The sequence below is a fragment of the Eutrigla gurnardus genome (genome assembly GCF_963514095.1).
Source record: "Eutrigla gurnardus genome assembly, chromosome: 9".
Taxonomy (NCBI): domain Eukaryota; kingdom Metazoa; phylum Chordata; class Actinopteri; order Perciformes; family Triglidae; genus Eutrigla; species Eutrigla gurnardus.
Genome location: NC_139923.1, coordinates 27,416,745 through 27,435,379, shown reverse-complemented (window position 1 = coordinate 27,435,379; position 18,635 = coordinate 27,416,745). Strand labels below are relative to the sequence as shown.

General features: G+C 42.2%; 2 protein-coding genes across 2 annotated transcripts; both read right to left on the bottom strand.

Moving 5' to 3' along the window:
- Nucleotides 1-270: 270 nt before the first annotated feature.
- On the bottom strand, nt 271-13,004 carry hsf4 (heat shock transcription factor 4). Its single transcript, XM_084016979.1, has 13 exons — nt 12,650-13,004; nt 10,523-10,631; nt 10,317-10,444; nt 9,491-9,615; nt 8,225-8,300; nt 7,807-7,874; nt 6,772-6,871; nt 5,586-5,704; nt 5,269-5,505; nt 5,074-5,191; nt 4,873-4,938; nt 2,767-2,865; nt 271-701 (listed from the first exon to the last, which is right to left on the bottom strand). The coding sequence occupies exons 1-12, from the start codon at nt 12,773-12,775 to the stop codon at nt 2,806-2,808; spliced, it is 1,332 nt and encodes a 443-aa protein (XP_083873105.1). The 5' UTR covers nt 12,776-13,004; the 3' UTR covers nt 271-701; nt 2,767-2,805.
- An 828-nt stretch (nt 13,005-13,832) lies between these two features.
- LOC311019048 (cytochrome P450 2D15-like) lies at nt 13,833-18,635 on the bottom strand. The gene is made up of 11 exons (XM_084018211.1): nt 18,473-18,635; nt 17,976-18,138; nt 17,191-17,355; nt 16,948-17,108; nt 16,703-16,771; nt 16,324-16,428; nt 16,107-16,245; nt 15,595-15,680; nt 15,409-15,510; nt 14,684-14,825; nt 13,833-14,579 (listed from the first exon to the last, which is right to left on the bottom strand). Exons 1-11 carry the CDS (start codon nt 18,632-18,634, stop codon nt 14,386-14,388), a joined length of 1,488 nt encoding a protein of 495 aa, XP_083874337.1. The 5' UTR covers nt 18,635; the 3' UTR covers nt 13,833-14,385.

Here is an 18,635-nt window from a genome sequence, read left to right as displayed (position 1 = left end):
TTACACTTGACGGAAGGCTAAATCACCCCTGATCTATCTCAACACATTCATCAGGATTTGAAGTGCATGAAATATATGAGGAGCCCTGAAATGTTTGACACCCTTAACACAGACTGAAAAAATAAAAAAACACGACTTGTAATATTAACAGTATGCTACGTCCCCCCTTCCCCTCCCCCACCCCAAGATTCACAGCGACTTTTTTTGTTTGTTTTTTTGCCAAAATGTTCTCTTGGATACAAATACAGTATGTTTGTAATAAGGATAAAATAATAAAATATTCATATGTACATCCGTAATAGATTCTTTATACAGTAGAGGAAGAAAAAGTCACGTCCACAAGCAGGAACTCTCCTCTCACACAAAGATTAAAGTGCTGGAGCCAAGAATGCGCTGTCTGCATCCAGCTGGCTTAATATTGAAGTCTGGGTATATAATAATGTCTTCACACACTTGTTTGGGTAACTATGAAAAACCTGCATCAAAGGCAGCGGTTTACGCCCACAGAGCCGCTGGCCGATAAGCCCAATGGCAGGGCCAGGAGATGTAAGTATACAAGCTTTTTCATTGTAGGTGTGTGAACAGGAAGGAAAAAAGAAAGAAATAAGGAAAGAAAGCCACGTGTAAGAAACAGCCTGGCAGGGCCGAGGGATCAAACCCATGCAGAGTGGAATAATGAGGGGAAGAGCAGCTTCTGAGGCCTGAGGAGAGAAACATGAAGAGATGACAGAGTCAGTTTGTAGGCATGAACAGCGTCTCCATAGTTACACATGGAGGAAGTCAAAAACCCTCAGGCCACCACATATTACACTCAACAAAAATATAAACGCAACACTTTTGTTTTTGCTCCCATTTTTCATGAGATGGACTTAAAGATCTAAAATTCATTCCAGATACACAATATTACCATTTCTCTCAAACATTGTTCACAAATCTGTCTAAATGTGTGATAGTGAGCACTTCTGCTTTGCTGAGATAATCCATCCCACCTCACAGGTGTGCCACATCAAGATGCTGATCTGACATCATGATTAGTGCACAGGTGTGCCTTAGACTGTCCACAATAAAAGGCCACCCTGAAATGTGCATTTTTTTGCTTTATTGGGGGTCTGGGGACTCAGAACCAGTCAATATCTGGTGTGACCACCATTTGCCTCATGCAGTGCAACACATCTTCTTCGCATAGAGTTTATCAGATTGTCAATTGTGGCCTGTGGAATGTTGGTCCACTCCTCTTCAATGGCTGTGCGAAGTTGCTGGATATTAGTGGGAACTGGTACACGCTGTTGTATACGCCGGTCAAGCACATCCCAAACATGCTCAATGGGTGACATGTCCGGTGAGTATGCTGGCCATGCAAGAACTGGGACATTTTCAGCTTCCAAGAATTGTGTACAGATCCTTGCAACATGGGGCCGTGCATTATCTTGCTGAAACATGAGGTGATGTTCATGGATGTATGGCACAACAATGGGCCTCAGGATCTCATCACGGTATCTCTGTGCATTCAAAATGCCATCAATAAAATGCACCTGTGTTCTTCGTCCATAACAGATGCCTGCCCATACCATAACCCCACCACCACCATGGGCCACTCGATCCACAACATTGACATCAGCAAAGCGCTCACCCACACGACGCCACACACGCTGTCTGCCATCTGCCCTGAACAATGTAAACCGAGATTCATCCGTGAAGAGAACACCTCTCCAACGTGCCAGACGCCATCGAATGTGAGCATTTGCCCACTCAAGTCTGTTACGGCGACGAGCTGGAGTCAGGTCAAGACCCCGATGAGGACGACGAGCATGCAGTTGAGCTTCCCTGAGACGGTTTCTGACAGTTTGTGCAGAAATTGTTTGGTTATGCAAACCAATTGTTTCAGCAGCTGTCTGAGTGGCTGGTCTCAGACGATCTTGGAGGTGAACCTGCTGGATGTGGAGGTCCTGGGCTGGTGTGGTTACACGTGGTCTGCGGTTGTGAGGCCGGTTGGATGTACTGCCATATTCTCTGAAACGCCTTTGGAGACGGCTTATGGTGGAGAAATGAACATTCAATGCACGAGCAACAGATCTGGTTGACATTCCTGCTGTCAGCATGCCAATTGCACGCTTCCTCAATGCTTGTGGCATCTGTGGCATTTTGCTGTGAGACAAAACTGCACATTTCAGAGTGGCCTTTTATTGTGGGCAGTATAAGGTACACCTGTGCACTAATCATGATGTCAGATCAGCATCTTGATGTGGCACACCTGTGAGGTGGGATGGATTATCTCAGCAAAACAGAAGTGCTCACTATCACACATTTAGACAGATTTGTGAACAATGTTTGAGAGAAATGGTAATATTGTGTATCTGGAATGAATTTTAGATCTTTAAGTCCATCTCATGAAAAATGGGAGCAAAAACAAAAGTGTTGCGTTTATATTTTTGTTGAGTGTATAATCGTACGCTCAGGTACAGACGGAGCTAATTTGGATTTAATTTTAAGGAAAAGTCTGAATTTAAAAATAAAAACTAACATGAAGATCCCTCCCTCCATGCTAAAGCAACTCCTACGTCTAAACGACACGATACACAGTTGGTTTCATGACTCATCTGTGTGTGAAGTACTTTTTAATAGGAATCGAAATGTAACCAGAACGTGAACAGAATACTAATGACGGACCTCGGGCAGATTAGCAATAAATAAGGTTGTTTGGGGAGAGTAAAGCACTTCATCTCTACAGTAAGATTACGATGTCGGATTAAGTCACAGGATCGTTACCTTCCACTTCCAGAAAAGACAGTCCACAGCACAGATGGATCACTGCTCCTCACAGCCAGGAGCTGGAAAAGCCTCCGCTTCCTGGTTCTGGAACATGTACTGTGAAGGAGATAACACACACAGTACCGTTAATGTCATAATACAAATGTAGAACATGTGTGCTTTCCTATCTATGGATATCCAGTTTGTTTGTGTTCATCCAGCAGAAAGGTCTCTCTCTCTCTCTCTCTAACACCACATCCTCTTGCATCAAAGTGCTTATGTTAAGCTACATTAACTTGTCAAGACAGAGAGCAGGGAGCATGAGGTTGGAAGGGAGTAAGAGGAACATCATGACTCGTCTGTTGACCTGAAGGCCAGAGAGAGAGAGAGAGAGAGAGAGAGAGAGAGAGAGAGAGAGAGAGAGACAGTGATGGACATGATCACTTGTGGATGAATCACTTCAGGCAGTGCAAAGGCGTAACTTCTTGAGTAATATTTCAGCCGGAGGAAGGAAGAAGATGTAACGGGAATGGAACGAAATTCAGCGAAAGCACCAACGCATTGCATCGCCTCCCGTATCACATTTCACCCCCACAAGCGAATTCAAATGCAACGTTCTTTAACGTGGTTGTTGAATGTCTTTGGGGCAAATGCACAGAACGTTCGCACCTCAACAAAACCAAATAGACAAGAGGAGAGATATCTCGAGATGATCAATGGCACCAAGATATCTCCTTTTAGAAGGATACTTGGCTCTGGATGATGGACACATTGTTTTTAATCCCATAAAACACATAAAAAATGATGTTCTACATGGAGGGTCGAGGGAAGAAGCTGCTCTGATGCTTACTGCTTCTTCTGTAACGCTTGCCAGATGGCAGCAGGGTGAACGGGCTGTTTGCTGGGCCGGGTGTCATATTATCCTTTGAACTCTTCGCGGGCGCCTCACCTCACCAATGACGCTGGGTAAATGAGTACAAATGATGTTTCTGTGCGGTTTTAACCACCCGCTGTAGAGCCCTCCTGTCTCTGGGGGCCGAGAAGTTTCCATCAGGATGTTTTTTTATTGCTCTTCTGTTAAAGTTGGCAAGAACCTAAGCAGGAACTCTGTTTCCTGAAGAAATACATCCGTTTCAGAGCTATTTTTTACCGTCACAGAAAATCTTTTAAAAAACTAAAGCCTGGTCAAATCTCAAGCGGGCAAAAACAAAAGTCAAGAAAGCATCATTGTGGTGAGTTTGAGAGAGTTCAGGGATGGTGTTGCAAAAGTCAACATGTTACGACAGCACAATCGGTGATTTCACCACCATTTAAGGAACTAGCTGCTGTTTGACATTCAGGGTCACTGACGAGGACACGGCTCATCAGGGAGACACATCTTCCATGATTCACATCCAGTTTATAAGTTATTCATCATTTAATGGCCACTGATTGTCCCGGCTAGATTCTCTCCACTTCAGCTTTTGAATGCAATCTTTAAAATGCAGATGAAGGCGCTTCGTACTATTAGTGCTGTTTTTCTTTACGCTTCATGTGACGGTTTCTGGTGCTGAGAGAGCTTTTCACACGGCCAGCTGCATCAAATACGAGAAAATTGGTAGGTTTTAGCATCTTTCCAGCTGTTTATAACAACAAGCTTTAAAAAAAGAGAACGATATATTTCCCACGGGAGTTGAAAAGCAGCCACACAAAACGAAAAAAAATAAGTTTAGAGTACACTACACAAAAAAACACATTATTTTAAATATTGGCCCAAATACTCCTGCGTTTACTTAAGTAGGAAATAAGAGGATATACATGTATAAATATTAGGAAGGCGTGCTGTAGAGGAAAAGCACAGGTGTTTTTTTAAATACATTTACATATCAGACGGAAACTGTTGATGTTCGCTGATTTTGTCTTGTCGAATTAAATTCATTTTCCATGGGAGGTGTGGTGGAGTTGTGTAAAAGCACTTTTGATTTAATGGTGTGGTTTTATCACCTGAGAGTACACTCAATAAGCAGTGTAATAAGTAAAGGTGTGTTATGACTCATTCATCTTGGGATGATGGCGAGGTCGTTAAGCAGACGAGGATCAGGGGAGTCCCAGCTCCGTCCACAGCTCTAACACGGTGTGACTTACTGATTTGAGGTTGGACTCCATCTCCGTGAAGTTCCACTCAGTGAGAGGCAGGTTTAAATTGAAGGGCTGCAGAGACAGAGAGAGAAGGAACAGTTCAACTCATTGGCTGCTGTGTATATATATAAGCAGATATCCGTTTGAAAAGTCAAATATGAGACACATCTGCAGTAGTCTGGTGTGTTTGTACACAGATGTACTGACGTCCATGACGGCGCTGGTCCCGGCCTCCACGCTGCTCTGCTGATGGCTCCTGAGCAGCAGCTGCTGCAGCTCCTCCAGGCTCATATCCACGTTCTCCACCGCCTCCGAAACCTCCACTCTGCACACACACATTCATATATATCATATACAGGAGCACAGAGGGTCATGTGACCTGTGTGTCAGGTGAGCGGCTACCTGTCCAGGGCCGGTCTCTTACTCCTCCTCTCCACCACGGAGCCCCTCCCCTCCAGAACAGACTGGACCATCGCGACGGGGAGGACGGGGGGTTCTGAGGAGCACACCTCGCAGGAGGAGGTCAACGCCACGGCCTCTCCTCCCCCAACGCCGCCCCCTTTCCCTCCTCCTCCCCCTCCTCCTCCTCTCACTCCTGGACTCACGGGCTCCTCTTTGATCAGCATCATACACTTCTCCCTGTGGGCGGAGTCAAAATACTGTCACGACACAGTTTGACATACGTTGATGATGGGAAACGGTGACGTTGCATCGCTCACCTGGTCTCATCAGGCTGCATCTGGAGGCTCATACTGGCCTGAGACATGTCAGTAACGTCTGATATGACTGGTCCTCCTGTAAGCCCACTAGTAGAGCAGGAAGCAGTGTCGCTGGATGGCTGAGGAGGAAGAAGAGGAGATGGTCATGCTCTTGTGAGCATTTCCCCACAATTGCTCATGTAGAATGAATACATTACACACTCATTGCTGGCCTATTCTACAAAAAACAGAATCAAAGCACATTTGTTTTACAATATAAAAATAATGTGGCACAGAAATGTTGTTTTCCCCATGAAAAACAGCATATAAAACTTGCAGCAACTACAGCATATAAAACTTGCAACAAACTACAAAAAAAACAAGTCAAACCACAGAAAGTGCACTTTCGCTGGGCAGTTAGTGAATTCTGGTTTTTGGTGGAGCAATAACTGCACTGCAGCTTGGTAACATCTGGGCTATTAAACCCATACACAGATTCTCACGGAGAAAGAGACAACTGCAGCCGAGGCAAAAGAGCAAGCTGGTGAGATAGCCTTGAGCTAAATACATCCCTCCCCCCAGGCCTCTCTTTAACTGGAACATAACAATATTCATCAACCAACACCTTGCTGATAATTCAGGTTGATCCACCAGTTTTAATTAAAGACAAAACAACAACTTATTTACATTACTTAAGATATAGTTTAAAATGACTGAATTTAGTACACAGACATATGACTGAATATCTATGAAACCATAAATAATCAGAATATGTTTCTTTTATAAAACAAACTAATTAAAATGGCAAAAAGCGCCCCCTTTGTTGGCAGGTGCTCATCCGAACGGCTGACAAAATAAAACTGCCTCTAAATTAAAATGAAGATTTTACAACCTTGCTCTCTGTCTGTTCAGGATAGTGTGTGAATATTTTCTTTCTTTATATTTGATTTCTAATGTGTCACTGCGCACTGCTTCCCTCTAGTGGTGATATATGACATGACAGTTAGACCGCTGGCATCTTATAATAGGATGGATGACAACGTAATAATTGGACTGATTATTAAAACATAGTTTTTACTGGACTTTGGGAATTATGAAGCACTGTGATAAACATTATATTATATTATATTATATTATATTATATTATATTATATTATATTATATTATATATTATTATATTATATTATATTACATTATATTGTCTCACCGACTGGATGTAGAAGGGCTCGTGCATTGGCTCCATTGGGTGACTATGGCTGAACTTGGAGGCGGGGGGGCTCGGAGAGCCGTCGTCCAACATCAGGGGTCTGGAAGGAACATGAATAATATGGATAAACACAGTCAGACAGAGTACTAATGAAGGAGTGAAGGAACAGGAGCTGCTGCAATGGGAGTTTTAATGGTTAGACAGCTGTTTACTTTACTTTTAGCATTTCATGAAGTTGCTAATTGGTACAAATAATGTATTTTGTAAATGAAGAGTTAAGTCATATTTTGTGTTTACTGCCATTTAGCAAAGTGTAGCATGCTAATCTACTAAAATAACATGTTGAAAATGGTTAACATTATGCTTTTTAAACGTCAACACTGAGAACACGTCAGTCAGACGTGGTTTTGTTTTTTGGAGTACTTTTTTTTCTTTGCCTTTTCACACAGCAAGTAAGGCGGGAGAGTAAAGCGATGAGTGAACGTCACATGAGTGAGTCAGTGCCACACACAGATGGTGGACGTTCACAGAGAGACGATGAACGGCTGAAAGGCCGAACATGACCGCCGTTAAAACACGGGCGACACGGCAACTTCAGTCAGGCGACACACCGACCCTGAAATCTACGTTTCTATAGCACTTTTGTGTTCCAGCGTGCCTTTCCTTTTACATGTCGGCCTTGTTCACACTCAGCAGCAAAGCTGAACCAGCGATTTACACACACACACACACACGGGCAGTAGCAGGGTCATGCACTCTGCTCTGCGTTCACTGTGTGTGTGAATGTCTGTGTGTGTGTGTGTGCGTGTGTGTGTGCGTGTGTGTGTGTGTGTGTGTGTGAATGACTGACTCAGCACTTGTCTCCATTCACAGTGCTTGTTGAGTTAGATTGTTCAGTTTGTCAGCTGAGCCAGCCCTTCCCTCTACCCCACTGTGGTCCTGTTTGTCTCACTTTTGTTGATTGCCCCACTTTGTGTGTGTGTGTGTGTGTGTGTGTGTGTGTGTGTGTGTACGTGCGAGCGTGCATGTACTCACAGCTTTCTCTTTAGGCCCACAGTGCTGGGTGTGTTGGACTGCATCTGGCTGAACAGAAACTGAATCAGCTGGCAATGAGAGAAAAAAACACAGCATGAATCAGCATCGTCCACACACACACACACACACACACACACACACGCACACACACACACACACACACACACACACACACACACACACGCACACACACACACACACACCCCTGTTGTATGAAGGCCTTTAGCAGTAGTTTTAGTTGACAAAGTTAACCCTGAACCTTAAATCGGTCTGGTCTGTCACATGAATCAGAACACCTGCAGGAGTATGCAGGGCCTTGAACCTATAATAATGTATGCTATCTTATTTACACACACACACACACACACACACACACACACACACACACACACACACACACACACACACACACACAGACCTTGTTCATGACTTTCTGTTGCTGTGTGTGATTCTGTCGCAGTGAGACGACCTCTCGCCACAGAACTTCATTCTGCCTGCAGACGAGGAGGGGAAACAGAAATGGAGAAAACTAAATCACATTAAGTAGGTGTTCAGTCAATCAGTCAAGTAGCACTAAAAGAAGAATCTGGGGAGGTCCAATATTTGTTTCCTATTGCCATAGTGATAAAGTCTACTGCGCTTTAATGTTTAATGCCCTCCTCACAATTCAGGTTTTTAATAAAGATGTCATCCTCTAACCAGCCTGACGAGTGCGGCCGTCAAGATGAACCCTAAAGGCGTCACACGGTAGCTGTGTGTTATTCATGTGATATTCTGGATTGTTGAGGTCGTTTGACAGACTTTGAAATGAAAATGAAACATCATCTCCGGTTCTTTTTTGTTTTGTTTTAGAAGTTGATCAGTAATCACATGGTTTTGGGAGAGCACGTCATCCTTTCTGAGAAAGTGTTACTGGTGTGTGTGTGTGTGTGTGTGTGTGTGTGTGTGTGTGTGTGTGTGTGTGTGTGTGTGTGCGTGTGTGTGTGTGTGTGTGAGTCAGGTGAGCAGGTGAACATTCTCCCCTCGCGCTAGCAAACAATGCCGAGCACAAAGCAGCTCCACCACACAATAGACACACAGCAGCTTTTTACACCAACAATAGCCTCTAGAGAAAAAGTCCGTTCGTGTAGCGGCTGATTTGTTCCAACTTAGCAAAGAGGAATAACAGACAGGTCAACTGCTCTTCTCACACGTTCCCACTAAAAGGGGATTTAAAAACTCTTACAAACCTGTAGTCATATTGTCATCACTCAAATATAACTGTAAAATCAAATTTTTGACATTTGCTCATCATTCTTTTTTTTTTATTGCCAACTTTATTAATGAGTCAAACTGACCTGAAAAATATTATTTTCATTTACATAACTTTCACACTATATCTGCATTAAACTGTATAGGGACCCAGGGGCAAAAAAATCCCTGCGATTGCAGACTTAAGTACATAGTAACGGCAGATGAAATTATTCCTGAATACTGTTTGTCATTGAATGTGAAGCCATTTAATTCAACTTTAGTTTTAAAACCTGAATTACTTGGGTTCATATTTAACTTCCCCTACATGACGGGGCCTGGAGATAACGTATTAATGCATTCAATTTGTAGTTAAACCGATCGTGACACAAACTGAACATTGGACTTTTGAGGTCTCCAAGGATTCGCTTCGGACCACATCTGGAGTACTCACTGTTTCATGTCCTGCATCTGACACTCCATGTTGTCCTGTTGGGTTCTGAGAAGCTGGACCTCATACAGCAGTTTGCTGAGGTCCTCCTGGCGGACTTTGGTCTCCTCACTCTTCACTATGGAGACCTGAACACACGACACATCAAACCACATACTGGATGGATCAGGGTCAGGGCCAACATTTCAGTCGTGGTCCCCAGAGGAAGAAGCCCAGGGCCCACATTTGGGGTTTTAAGTGAAATGTCTCAAACTGTTGGATGTTTTGTCAGGAAATAATAACTTTGGTGATCCCTTCAGTTTTCATCTTGTGCCATTATTGGAGCAACATTTTCGAATACCAAAAAAAAACTGTCTCAGGTCTTAATTTGTGTTTAATGCTAATTAGTTAATATTGCTCAAACCTGAGATAAACATTATACCTGTTGAACGTTAGCTTAGATACTTAGAGGATCCATCATTACTGTGACGGCGCCTCGCTTGTAAACTTTCTACGCACCTCTGCCTCATGTTTGGATATATAATCACCCAATGTTATTAAAATAAAGATTACAATCTGTGTCGTTATCATCTTATCAGAAAGGAAAGGACAATCTACACTCCTCTGCTTGGAGATATCAGTTTTACTCATAAATCTCCATGATGAGTCGTTGTATTTCCTGTCTTTTATTAGATTAGGCATTTCTCCCGATTACAATGCAAATACATCGTTGAGTTTTGACGATTAAAATCATAATCTTAAGTAAACACCAGCTGGGATTATTGACTCCAGGCAGTTTCTTGTGTGGAGTTGTATGAGTCCAAATACTACACAGGAGGCGTGTCCATACCTTCCTCTTGATGTGTTCCAGCATGTGTTCGTGTCCCTGGAGGAAGTACAGATGCTGGAACTCTGTGTCGTCTCTCTCGGGCTTCACCAGGCCGCTCTGCTCGATGTTCACCACCTTACGGAAACCATCTGGACGCACACACAGAGCATCAATACGTACGTTCTACCTCAGAGAAAGAATGAGGAAGAGGAGGGAAGGCTACTCACACATGTTGAGCTGTCGAACAAAGCTCGCCATGTTATTGTGTTTAAAGTACTTTGGCAGAACTTCCTTGGCAAAGCGACCCTGGTCGAACACGTGGAAACTCGTCCCCGACTGGAAGAGAGAAAAGTCAGTCATTCAGTGTAGAGAGAGGGAACATTTAGGATATACTGTATATTTGAACACAAAACAGCCTGCAATCAAAGCACTTTTCTATTCTGTCTTTTAAATCAGCAAAACAACTTCACTTGTGTGTTTACTCATCATGTCTTCCTCATTAGCATCACTCAGTGTGATCCCAAAACCTTTCAGTGAAGGATTTATTGTGTGAAAATCAGATACTAAATTCAGATACGAGTCATAACGTTGATACTAATGTGGCTTTTTTCCCCCCCTTTCTTTTCTCTCCGATAATTACATTTTTTGGTCGTTTTGGATTCTAATGAGAACATTTGCAGCTACTTCATTCGTGCAACATCACTAAATGTACAGGGGCAGACACATCTCGCTGTTGATCTACTGGCATGTGAAGGAAATGATGACATTATAACACCATACGGAGGTAACACAGTGCAGGATGTGTTCATCAGCAGCCGACCAAACACACTCTCTCACTGTGGTGATGAGTCATGCTCTCTCTATCTCTCTCTTCCCATCCAGTTAGTCTTACTAAGCGACTGCAGCATTGTTGTTGCAGGTACTTTATACTGAGAGTTAGCAAAAACCCATCGGCACAGCAGGTGTTGCTGTTACCTCCTGTGTGTAATGCTCATTGCTTACTAATAGTCTGACTATCTGACTCTCTAACTACAGATGTCATTACACAACTCATCCCGATGAGGCTAACAGAGGTAAACCCGTGTTTTCCATCCAAACAATCTAATTTGCTCACAGCATTAAACGTGTAGCTGCTCATCCGTGGGTTGATTGTCAAAAGTGCTAATGGTACTCATAATGTACCTTTAACAAAGAACGCACGCTACTTTGCTGAACTGTGTGCGGGATGTTCTATTATTGAGATGATCGAAAATATCTTCACCTGACAAAATCGCCATCATGGTAGAGAAGTGAAAACTAGAGTGCGATTTAAAGAATAGGCCTCCAGAAATTATTATCAGACAGAACAGACTCACACACTATTTCTTAAATGTTATATTAAAATATATAAATGTCGTCCTTTTATTGACTAAATGTGAGGTGAAACTGTGATTCCAGTAGCTTTTGCTCACATTTTGAGAGCGTATTTAGCTGATTTGGGATAATATGGTGAATCACTAGTACAAACCAACAGATAACGGCAGGTGACAAGAAACACAGTGAGTTTTATGTATGCGTGCTTATTGGTGGCTCATTACTGAATAACTTCTATAGTTGTTTACACATAAACACTGTGGCTGAATGACAGTAAACGCAGCTAGTTAGCGACGGCTTGACATTTTGCAAGTTAATTATCGCCACAACGTTTACTTGTTGTATCTAAAATCTATGTAGATTCTAATCAGCCCAGTGAATAATGTGCATCATTTCCACTAAAGATCTTTTTCCTCGTGTCATCTAGACATTTCACAGAGAACTATCAGAGAACTGCAGGCAGATAAACCCTCGCTGTAAGAGCATGATGGTCTAGACCAGTCGTTCCCAAAGACCGGGTCGGGACCCACAAGTTGATCTCAGGGGATTTTATTTGGGTCGCCAAGTAATTGCAGAATTTCTTCCAGTCGTCTTTTATTTAGCATTTATCGCTGCAGTACGCATTTGAGCCACATGGGGGAACCTGAATGTTTTCATTGTTCTGATAGTTATAGCTTACGTCTGCTATGAAAGGCTAGCATACATTCTGTTTGTTTTACTGATGAGAGGACATAAAAATTACACCTAATTAAGCATTAAGTTGTTCTATCTATACTTAACTAATTTGTCTTCAATAAAACATGCAAACAAAGTGTCATGTCTCTTCTAAATATCTGGTGTACATGTTCAAGATAATATCAGGTGATGAGGAAACAGACAGGAATTTCTAAAAACAGCCTTTTCTAAATTGGGTTATTTTTTAAAAAGTGAATCTTTTTTTTGTAAACTGAAATGACATTCCTCACAGTCAATAGAGTATCATGTCCTGAGGATGGACTCACAGCACTCCAGCAGATGAGGTGGTTGGTGTCCGGATCCTCCACCAGGGTCCACAGCTTGGTGAGGAAGGCTGGAACGTTGCTGGCGTAGCTGCCGTCCACACCCATGGCACTCGGAGACTCCTGCATACTCACACCTGTCTACTGCCAAGACGGCTCACAGCAGGAAACCAAACGTGTGTGTGTTTGTGTGTAGGATGTGTAAGTGTGTGTGTGTGTGTGTGTGTGTGTGTGAGCTGACTCCCAGACTAGTCCATGTTTGAGAAACTCCACTTCTGATGATCCATTACTGATAATCCCAAGTTTGTCTCAGTCTCTTTGATTCCATTTCAGCCGCTCAAACTGTCCCTGCACTTCCTTGTCGACTCAACTCTTGATTTTCACTTTCTGTTCTCTCGACTCGACTGTTCAGTTGATCCTCCTTTAACCTTTATCTCCTTTATCTTTACACTCTCCTCACTCTGTCCTTCCTGCCACACCAGTCATCCAACTGAATGTCATCACAGAAGGTCCATGTCAGCACACACACACCATTCAACACCCCCCCACCCCCTCGCTTACCCCCGGCCTCCCACTGACAATCAGGAGACCGCCCAGTAAAACAATACAGCATCCACACAAAAAGCTCCAATAATGCACCACTGTCCAACCATCAAAAGGCTCCTGGTTAAGCTGAATAGTGCAGGGTTCAGTGCACCTGTATGCCGGTAGGAAGGGTCCCTTATAATTTCTGAGAATGATCATAAATATCTTGACATTGTTGTGAGGTGGACGAACAGTTGAGCAACTATACTGGCCTTTTAACTCACGGTTTCACAAACAGATTAAGGTCTCATATAGGTTCTTTTGATGCATAGTGAATCAATGCGATTATGCTATAGCATAATGTGGGAAAGTGAAGTTCAATTATCTCAAATACTGTACAGTAGACAGACTTAGTAACTTCCCCCACAGACTTTAAATTAAAACATCAACTGGTTGGAATTCTGTAAAATTGGATTTTATGTATTTATTCCCCTGAGATTGAACCCCGGTGAATTTTACTCTGTGACATTCCCTTCAGCGCCACCTTCAGGTCAAAATCTCCACTTGTAAACAAGCAAGATCTAAATCTAAAAATGTCCATTGAATTTATTAGTAGGACCCCCACATTCTTTGTTGAGCTGGTGACAAAGGAATACATTAGTTTATTTTTTACACAACTTATTTAATTTAGATTTACAATTGGAATTTTACACATAAAGAGAACACTGGATAATAAGTTTTCTGGTGTGATAAGATATAATACTATTGTACGATTTACATACTGTAAGATGCACTGTAATTAGAGGCTTTTAACTGTTATTATAGCTCAGAGGAAGAGTGAGTTGTCCTCCAATTAGAAGATTGGTGGTTTGAATCCCGGCGGATAAAAGTGACTAAATGTAGTGTGAAGCACCTTGAGTTAGCTATAGTAGCTATATAAATGCAGGTCCATCTACCATTTAACTATAAATGGTAGCAGCATTGTTGCATTCAATTACAGTCAAAGTAGGTTATAGAAATCATTTTTGCCACATGGGGGCAGTGTAAGTAAGTATAAGGTTTTAAATTTAGATAGCATGTTTCTGCCATGCCAATAACTATATTGATTTGATCAATTCTATCCAAATATTCAGCTTAAACCACAACTGGTTTTATACCCAAGAGTGGGATTTTGTACCATGCTTCAATACCCAATTAGAGTTTTAGGATGGCCTCTATGTTGGGACGTTTTTTCTGAGTCGGACGTTCATCCGATAAGGTTTGGGAGTCTGGGTCGCCCCAAAAACGGGTGTAAAGTCTGGCTCTCCTGCATCCTCGGGCCACTCAAAATCGAACCTCCTCAGCAGAGTCACCAGGATTAGGAAGAGCTCCATACGAGCCAGACTTTCTCCGAGACACATACGAGGACCTGCGGGTTAAAAACACTGTCACATATACTTTCTATGACCCACCGGGTATATCTTCAATAAAACCTCCCCGTCGATCCAATAACGTGACAATTATTTCAGTCACCTAAAGAGAACGGCATGAAGGCCTCCGGCTTCTCAAACTCCCCCTGCTCATTGAGGAAGTTCTCGGGGTTGAAGTCATGGGGGGATTTCCACTGTCCCTCCTCATTCAGCACTGACGAGAGGTTGGGGATGATAACAGTTCCCTGGAGGACACAACAAAGAACTGTCTGTTAACATGTGAACACATCACAATGACACTCACGACTGTGGTTGTTCCCCAATGCTTTTACATAGAGCCCCATCCCATCAGAAACCCCCTGGTTCCATTTTGTACAGTAGTATTGTTTACCCCCTTGCATTGGATTTCTTTTGTGCCCTGCATGCCCATGTTTCTGTTTATATACCACTTATTTGCTGCATTAAACACATTTTAGAGGAAACATAGTGCTGTTTTTATTCAAAATAATGAGGATATATTGTCGATTAATATACCTGGTAAGTCTAAACGAATCAGAAATTTGTTGACTGCCAAAAATGCGAACTTGCAATACATTAATCAAGTAAAAACTCTAAAAGAAATGATGAAAATGCATGAATCTCCTATCTAGCAGATCTTTATTCATTCACTTTGTTTTTTACCAGGTTACAAGCAGCTGATGTACCAGCATATAATATTGCATGAGGTTTGCCAATTTTTCAATGCAATGTGCTTATCAAACTGTTAATATTGGAATGCATCGTAATTCTAACATGCCTGTGCTGCATTTAATGTTCAAATCAACTTACCCTGGGTATTGAGTATCCCATTAACTCTGTGTCATTAGTGGTGCAGTGGAAAACACTGAGGGGAACGGTGTTAGCCAGCCTCTGGATCTCATGAATGACGGCCTGCATCACAGAGACAGCGTTTACGGCATCACACTGTAGCTTTGTAACATCTCAGAGCTTTTGAAATATCTCCTGATAGTTAACCTGCACATAAGGCATCTGGAGTCTGTCTTCAAAACTGGCTTCAACCTTCCCCTTCAGAACATTGTCTATTTCCTGCTGACAGCGCTCTGAGAAAACACAGAGAGAAAGACAACAAGGACAACTTAACAGAAAGTGCGTGACAGTGTGACAAGTATGTTTGAAATAAATGATGCCCCCGGATCAGATTCAGTTTGCCAAGTCGTCCCTAAAAAAGAGGATTAGTCAATAGGAACCACAGTGGAAAGTAATTTAAGTGTAAATAAACAAGTATCCCTATAAAGGACATTTCTACTGGCTGTTTTTTTTGGCAAGGTTAACTGAATCTCACATCATATCAATAAGAAAAAGTAAAAGTAACTAATCTGTTTTGAAAATGGGAAAAGAAAATACAGATTTGAACGTGCTCACAATGATTCGTCATGGAAACACGAATGTCCAAAAAAATGTCCTGTTAATCCATTACAGTTTTTTCTCAGTCCGACCAAGGCCCCAAACATGGTTAACAGACATACCCTGGATCTGTGGATGAGTCATGAGGTAGAGGAAGGCGGCGAGCAGCGTGTTGGCGGTCGTGTCAGTCCCGGCAAAGTGAAGGTCAAAAATAAACGCACAAAGCTGCTCTTCAGAAAATGATGAACCATCGTCGCCTCTCTATTGCAGACAGAGAGAATGCTGTTCATTCTGTCACCACACAGCTAAACTTCCCATTAACAAGACGAGCCCTCACACCTTGTCCAGTTCATCCAGGTAGCAGTCTATGAAATGACGTGGTTCACCAGGAACTCTGGTCTTCTTGTTCTCAGCCAACACCTCCCTATATCTTTCATGTCCACTCTGATAGGAGAAATCAGATACATGAACAGGTTTTGGAAATGTTTTTGAAAGATATATCAAAGATTGTCAAGGGAACAGATATGCATTTGTCACAAATGAAGTGCTTATAATTAGCAAATGTTAGCATTCTAACAGGTTTAGCCAAGGTTTTCATTGTGAGCTTGTCAGCATGTTACTACAGAACTTATCAGAACAACTCAACACCATTACTTTAGCTGGTGGGCCATTATCTCTTATAAAACATGACATGAATTTAACATTTTACAAGACATACCTTGAACAAGGTAAAGACTTTCCGGAAGGGCAGTGGCAGGTATCGCACAATGGGAACAGAGTCATAAATCTGTACAGGAGAGAAACATTTAAATAATTCTGAAAGTTTTCAGAAGTTCTTAATGTTTCTGTTTTAGCAGTCTATTCATCCTCTATATCACACTGTCTTTACTGAGCAACCTAACATATCAGAATTGTTCTAAATTTATAGTATGTCATGTTATTGTTGTCAGAAGCGTGACTCACCATACCCCAGCGCCCGTTGATTATTTTGGAGGACCCGTGAAAAAGGTCAACAAAAAACTTAATGAACTCATCCTCATAGTCGAACTGCCGACCAAACAGAACTCGGCAGATGATGTTGGAGGCTGCGTTGTGGAACAGCAGGTGTGGGTTCATGGTCTTACCTGGTAAAAAACCAACATGAATGATGTCACTAATGGTTTGAATATCATAGAATACAAGTTAAAAAGAGAATAACGGACATACCGACACTGGGCTCCAACAGCTTTATGATGTGATCTATCTCTTTTAGAATACTTTGCTCCATCGGCTGTTTCCCCAGACCAAAGTTTCTGAGGGTCATCAGACCAAAGCGTCGTTGCTCTTTCCAGCCGGGGTTGTAATCCGCTAGAATCACTCCGGGGGCTTCAGCTGCATGCAAAAGAAGGTCCTTTCAGAACTGAGAAGCATAGACTTTCAAGTACATTTAAAAAAGGCACGACCCTATACATGTCCATATTGTCCTTAATGACTGCTTGAGTTGCCGATTGGCTCATCATTATCAACATCCAATTATATCAATGGTTTATCGTTTCCTGTGTAGAGAAACTAAATGAATCCTGGTGAAAATGTGTTTTCTTTAATAGTTCCATTCACTGGTACTTTATACTGCTATCTCAGATGTAAATATTGTACTTTTTAGTCCACTGCAGTACATGTGCTTGACTGATTTCAGACTAAGATTATATATATGTAAGAAAAAACATTTTGAACACATTACATCCTCCCCTCATTGAGTTAATAGGAGTTATCATTCTCTCCTCAAACCTTTTGGGTGGCTTTAATAAAATTACTGTAACAAAACACTTATATTTCACAAAAAAGCAGTCCAAAGTGTAGCAGAAGTTTTTTCCCCCCAAACACATGAATTATCTGGCAGCAGCTCAGATTCATCTTGTGACCCTCTTTGAGGAGTCCCGGCCCCCTACTGTATGTTGGAAACTGTTGGACTGTGGAATTCACAGAGAGGCCGCAGACAAAAAGCTTTGCACCTTTCATTTGTACAGCATGATTAACCATTAGGTCATGTGTCCGTCCAGAGAAGTGAGCAGCTTTGTTGACCAGGGCTTCTTTCAAGGCCTGCAGTCCGTTTAAGATGACCACAGGTCTGGGACCAAGGAACAGACTGTAAACATTCCCATAATGCTTGGCCAACTGGGAACAAAGAGACAGTAGATTAGAGGTACGATTTAGTGCAATCATCAGCAGCTATAATGAGCTATTATGGACATGTTAATACAGGAGGAGTGGAAGTAGTAGAAAAGTGAGTGACCGTCGTTTTACATATTACAGACATCAACTAGCACACTTTAACAGCCTGGTGTGAGATTTAGAGACACATAGTATAAACACAGCAAAAACATACATGTCAAATAATGACTATATTTATAGAACCCATTCAATGTGGGTAAAATCTAAAATAATCCATATGTTCATGAAATCATTATGTATAACAGTACGTTCTCTTGGTAACACTATTTAACGTTACCCTCTCCAGGTCTGCGATAGGACTCTCCAGATTGAGCTGCAGCACATTTCCAAAGACGGGGATGGGTCGAGGGCCTGGAGGGAAATTTTTGGCCCTGCGGTTCTCACAGAGGAGCAGGAAGAGCAAAACAGCCGCCGAGAGCAGGACCACGGACGCTAACATG

Excerpts from the sequence above, each read along its gene's own strand:
- hsf4 (XM_084016979.1), bottom strand. The coding sequence starts at position 12,775 with ATGCAGGAGTCTCCGAGTGCCATGGGTGTGGACGGCAGCTACGCCAGC. Across the intron at positions 8,301-9,490 it reads CAGATGCAGGACATGAAACA|GCAGAATGAAGTTCTGTGGC; the intron begins GTGAGTACTCCA and ends CCTCGTCTGCAG. Across the intron at positions 4,939-5,073 it reads GGACCAGCGCCGTCATGGAC|CCCTTCAATTTAAACCTGCC; the intron begins GTCAGTACATCT and ends CTGTCTCTGCAG.
- LOC311019048 (XM_084018211.1), bottom strand. The coding sequence starts at position 18,634 with ATGTTAGCGTCCGTGGTCCTGCTCTCGGCGGCTGTTTTGCTCTTCCTG. Across the intron at positions 17,109-17,190 it reads GCTGTTGGAGCCCAGTGTCG|GTAAGACCATGAACCCACAC; the intron begins GTATGTCCGTTA and ends GTTTTTTACCAG. Across the intron at positions 14,826-15,408 it reads TGGGATACTCAATACCCAGG|GGAACTGTTATCATCCCCAA; the intron begins GTAAGTTGATTT and ends TGTGTCCTCCAG.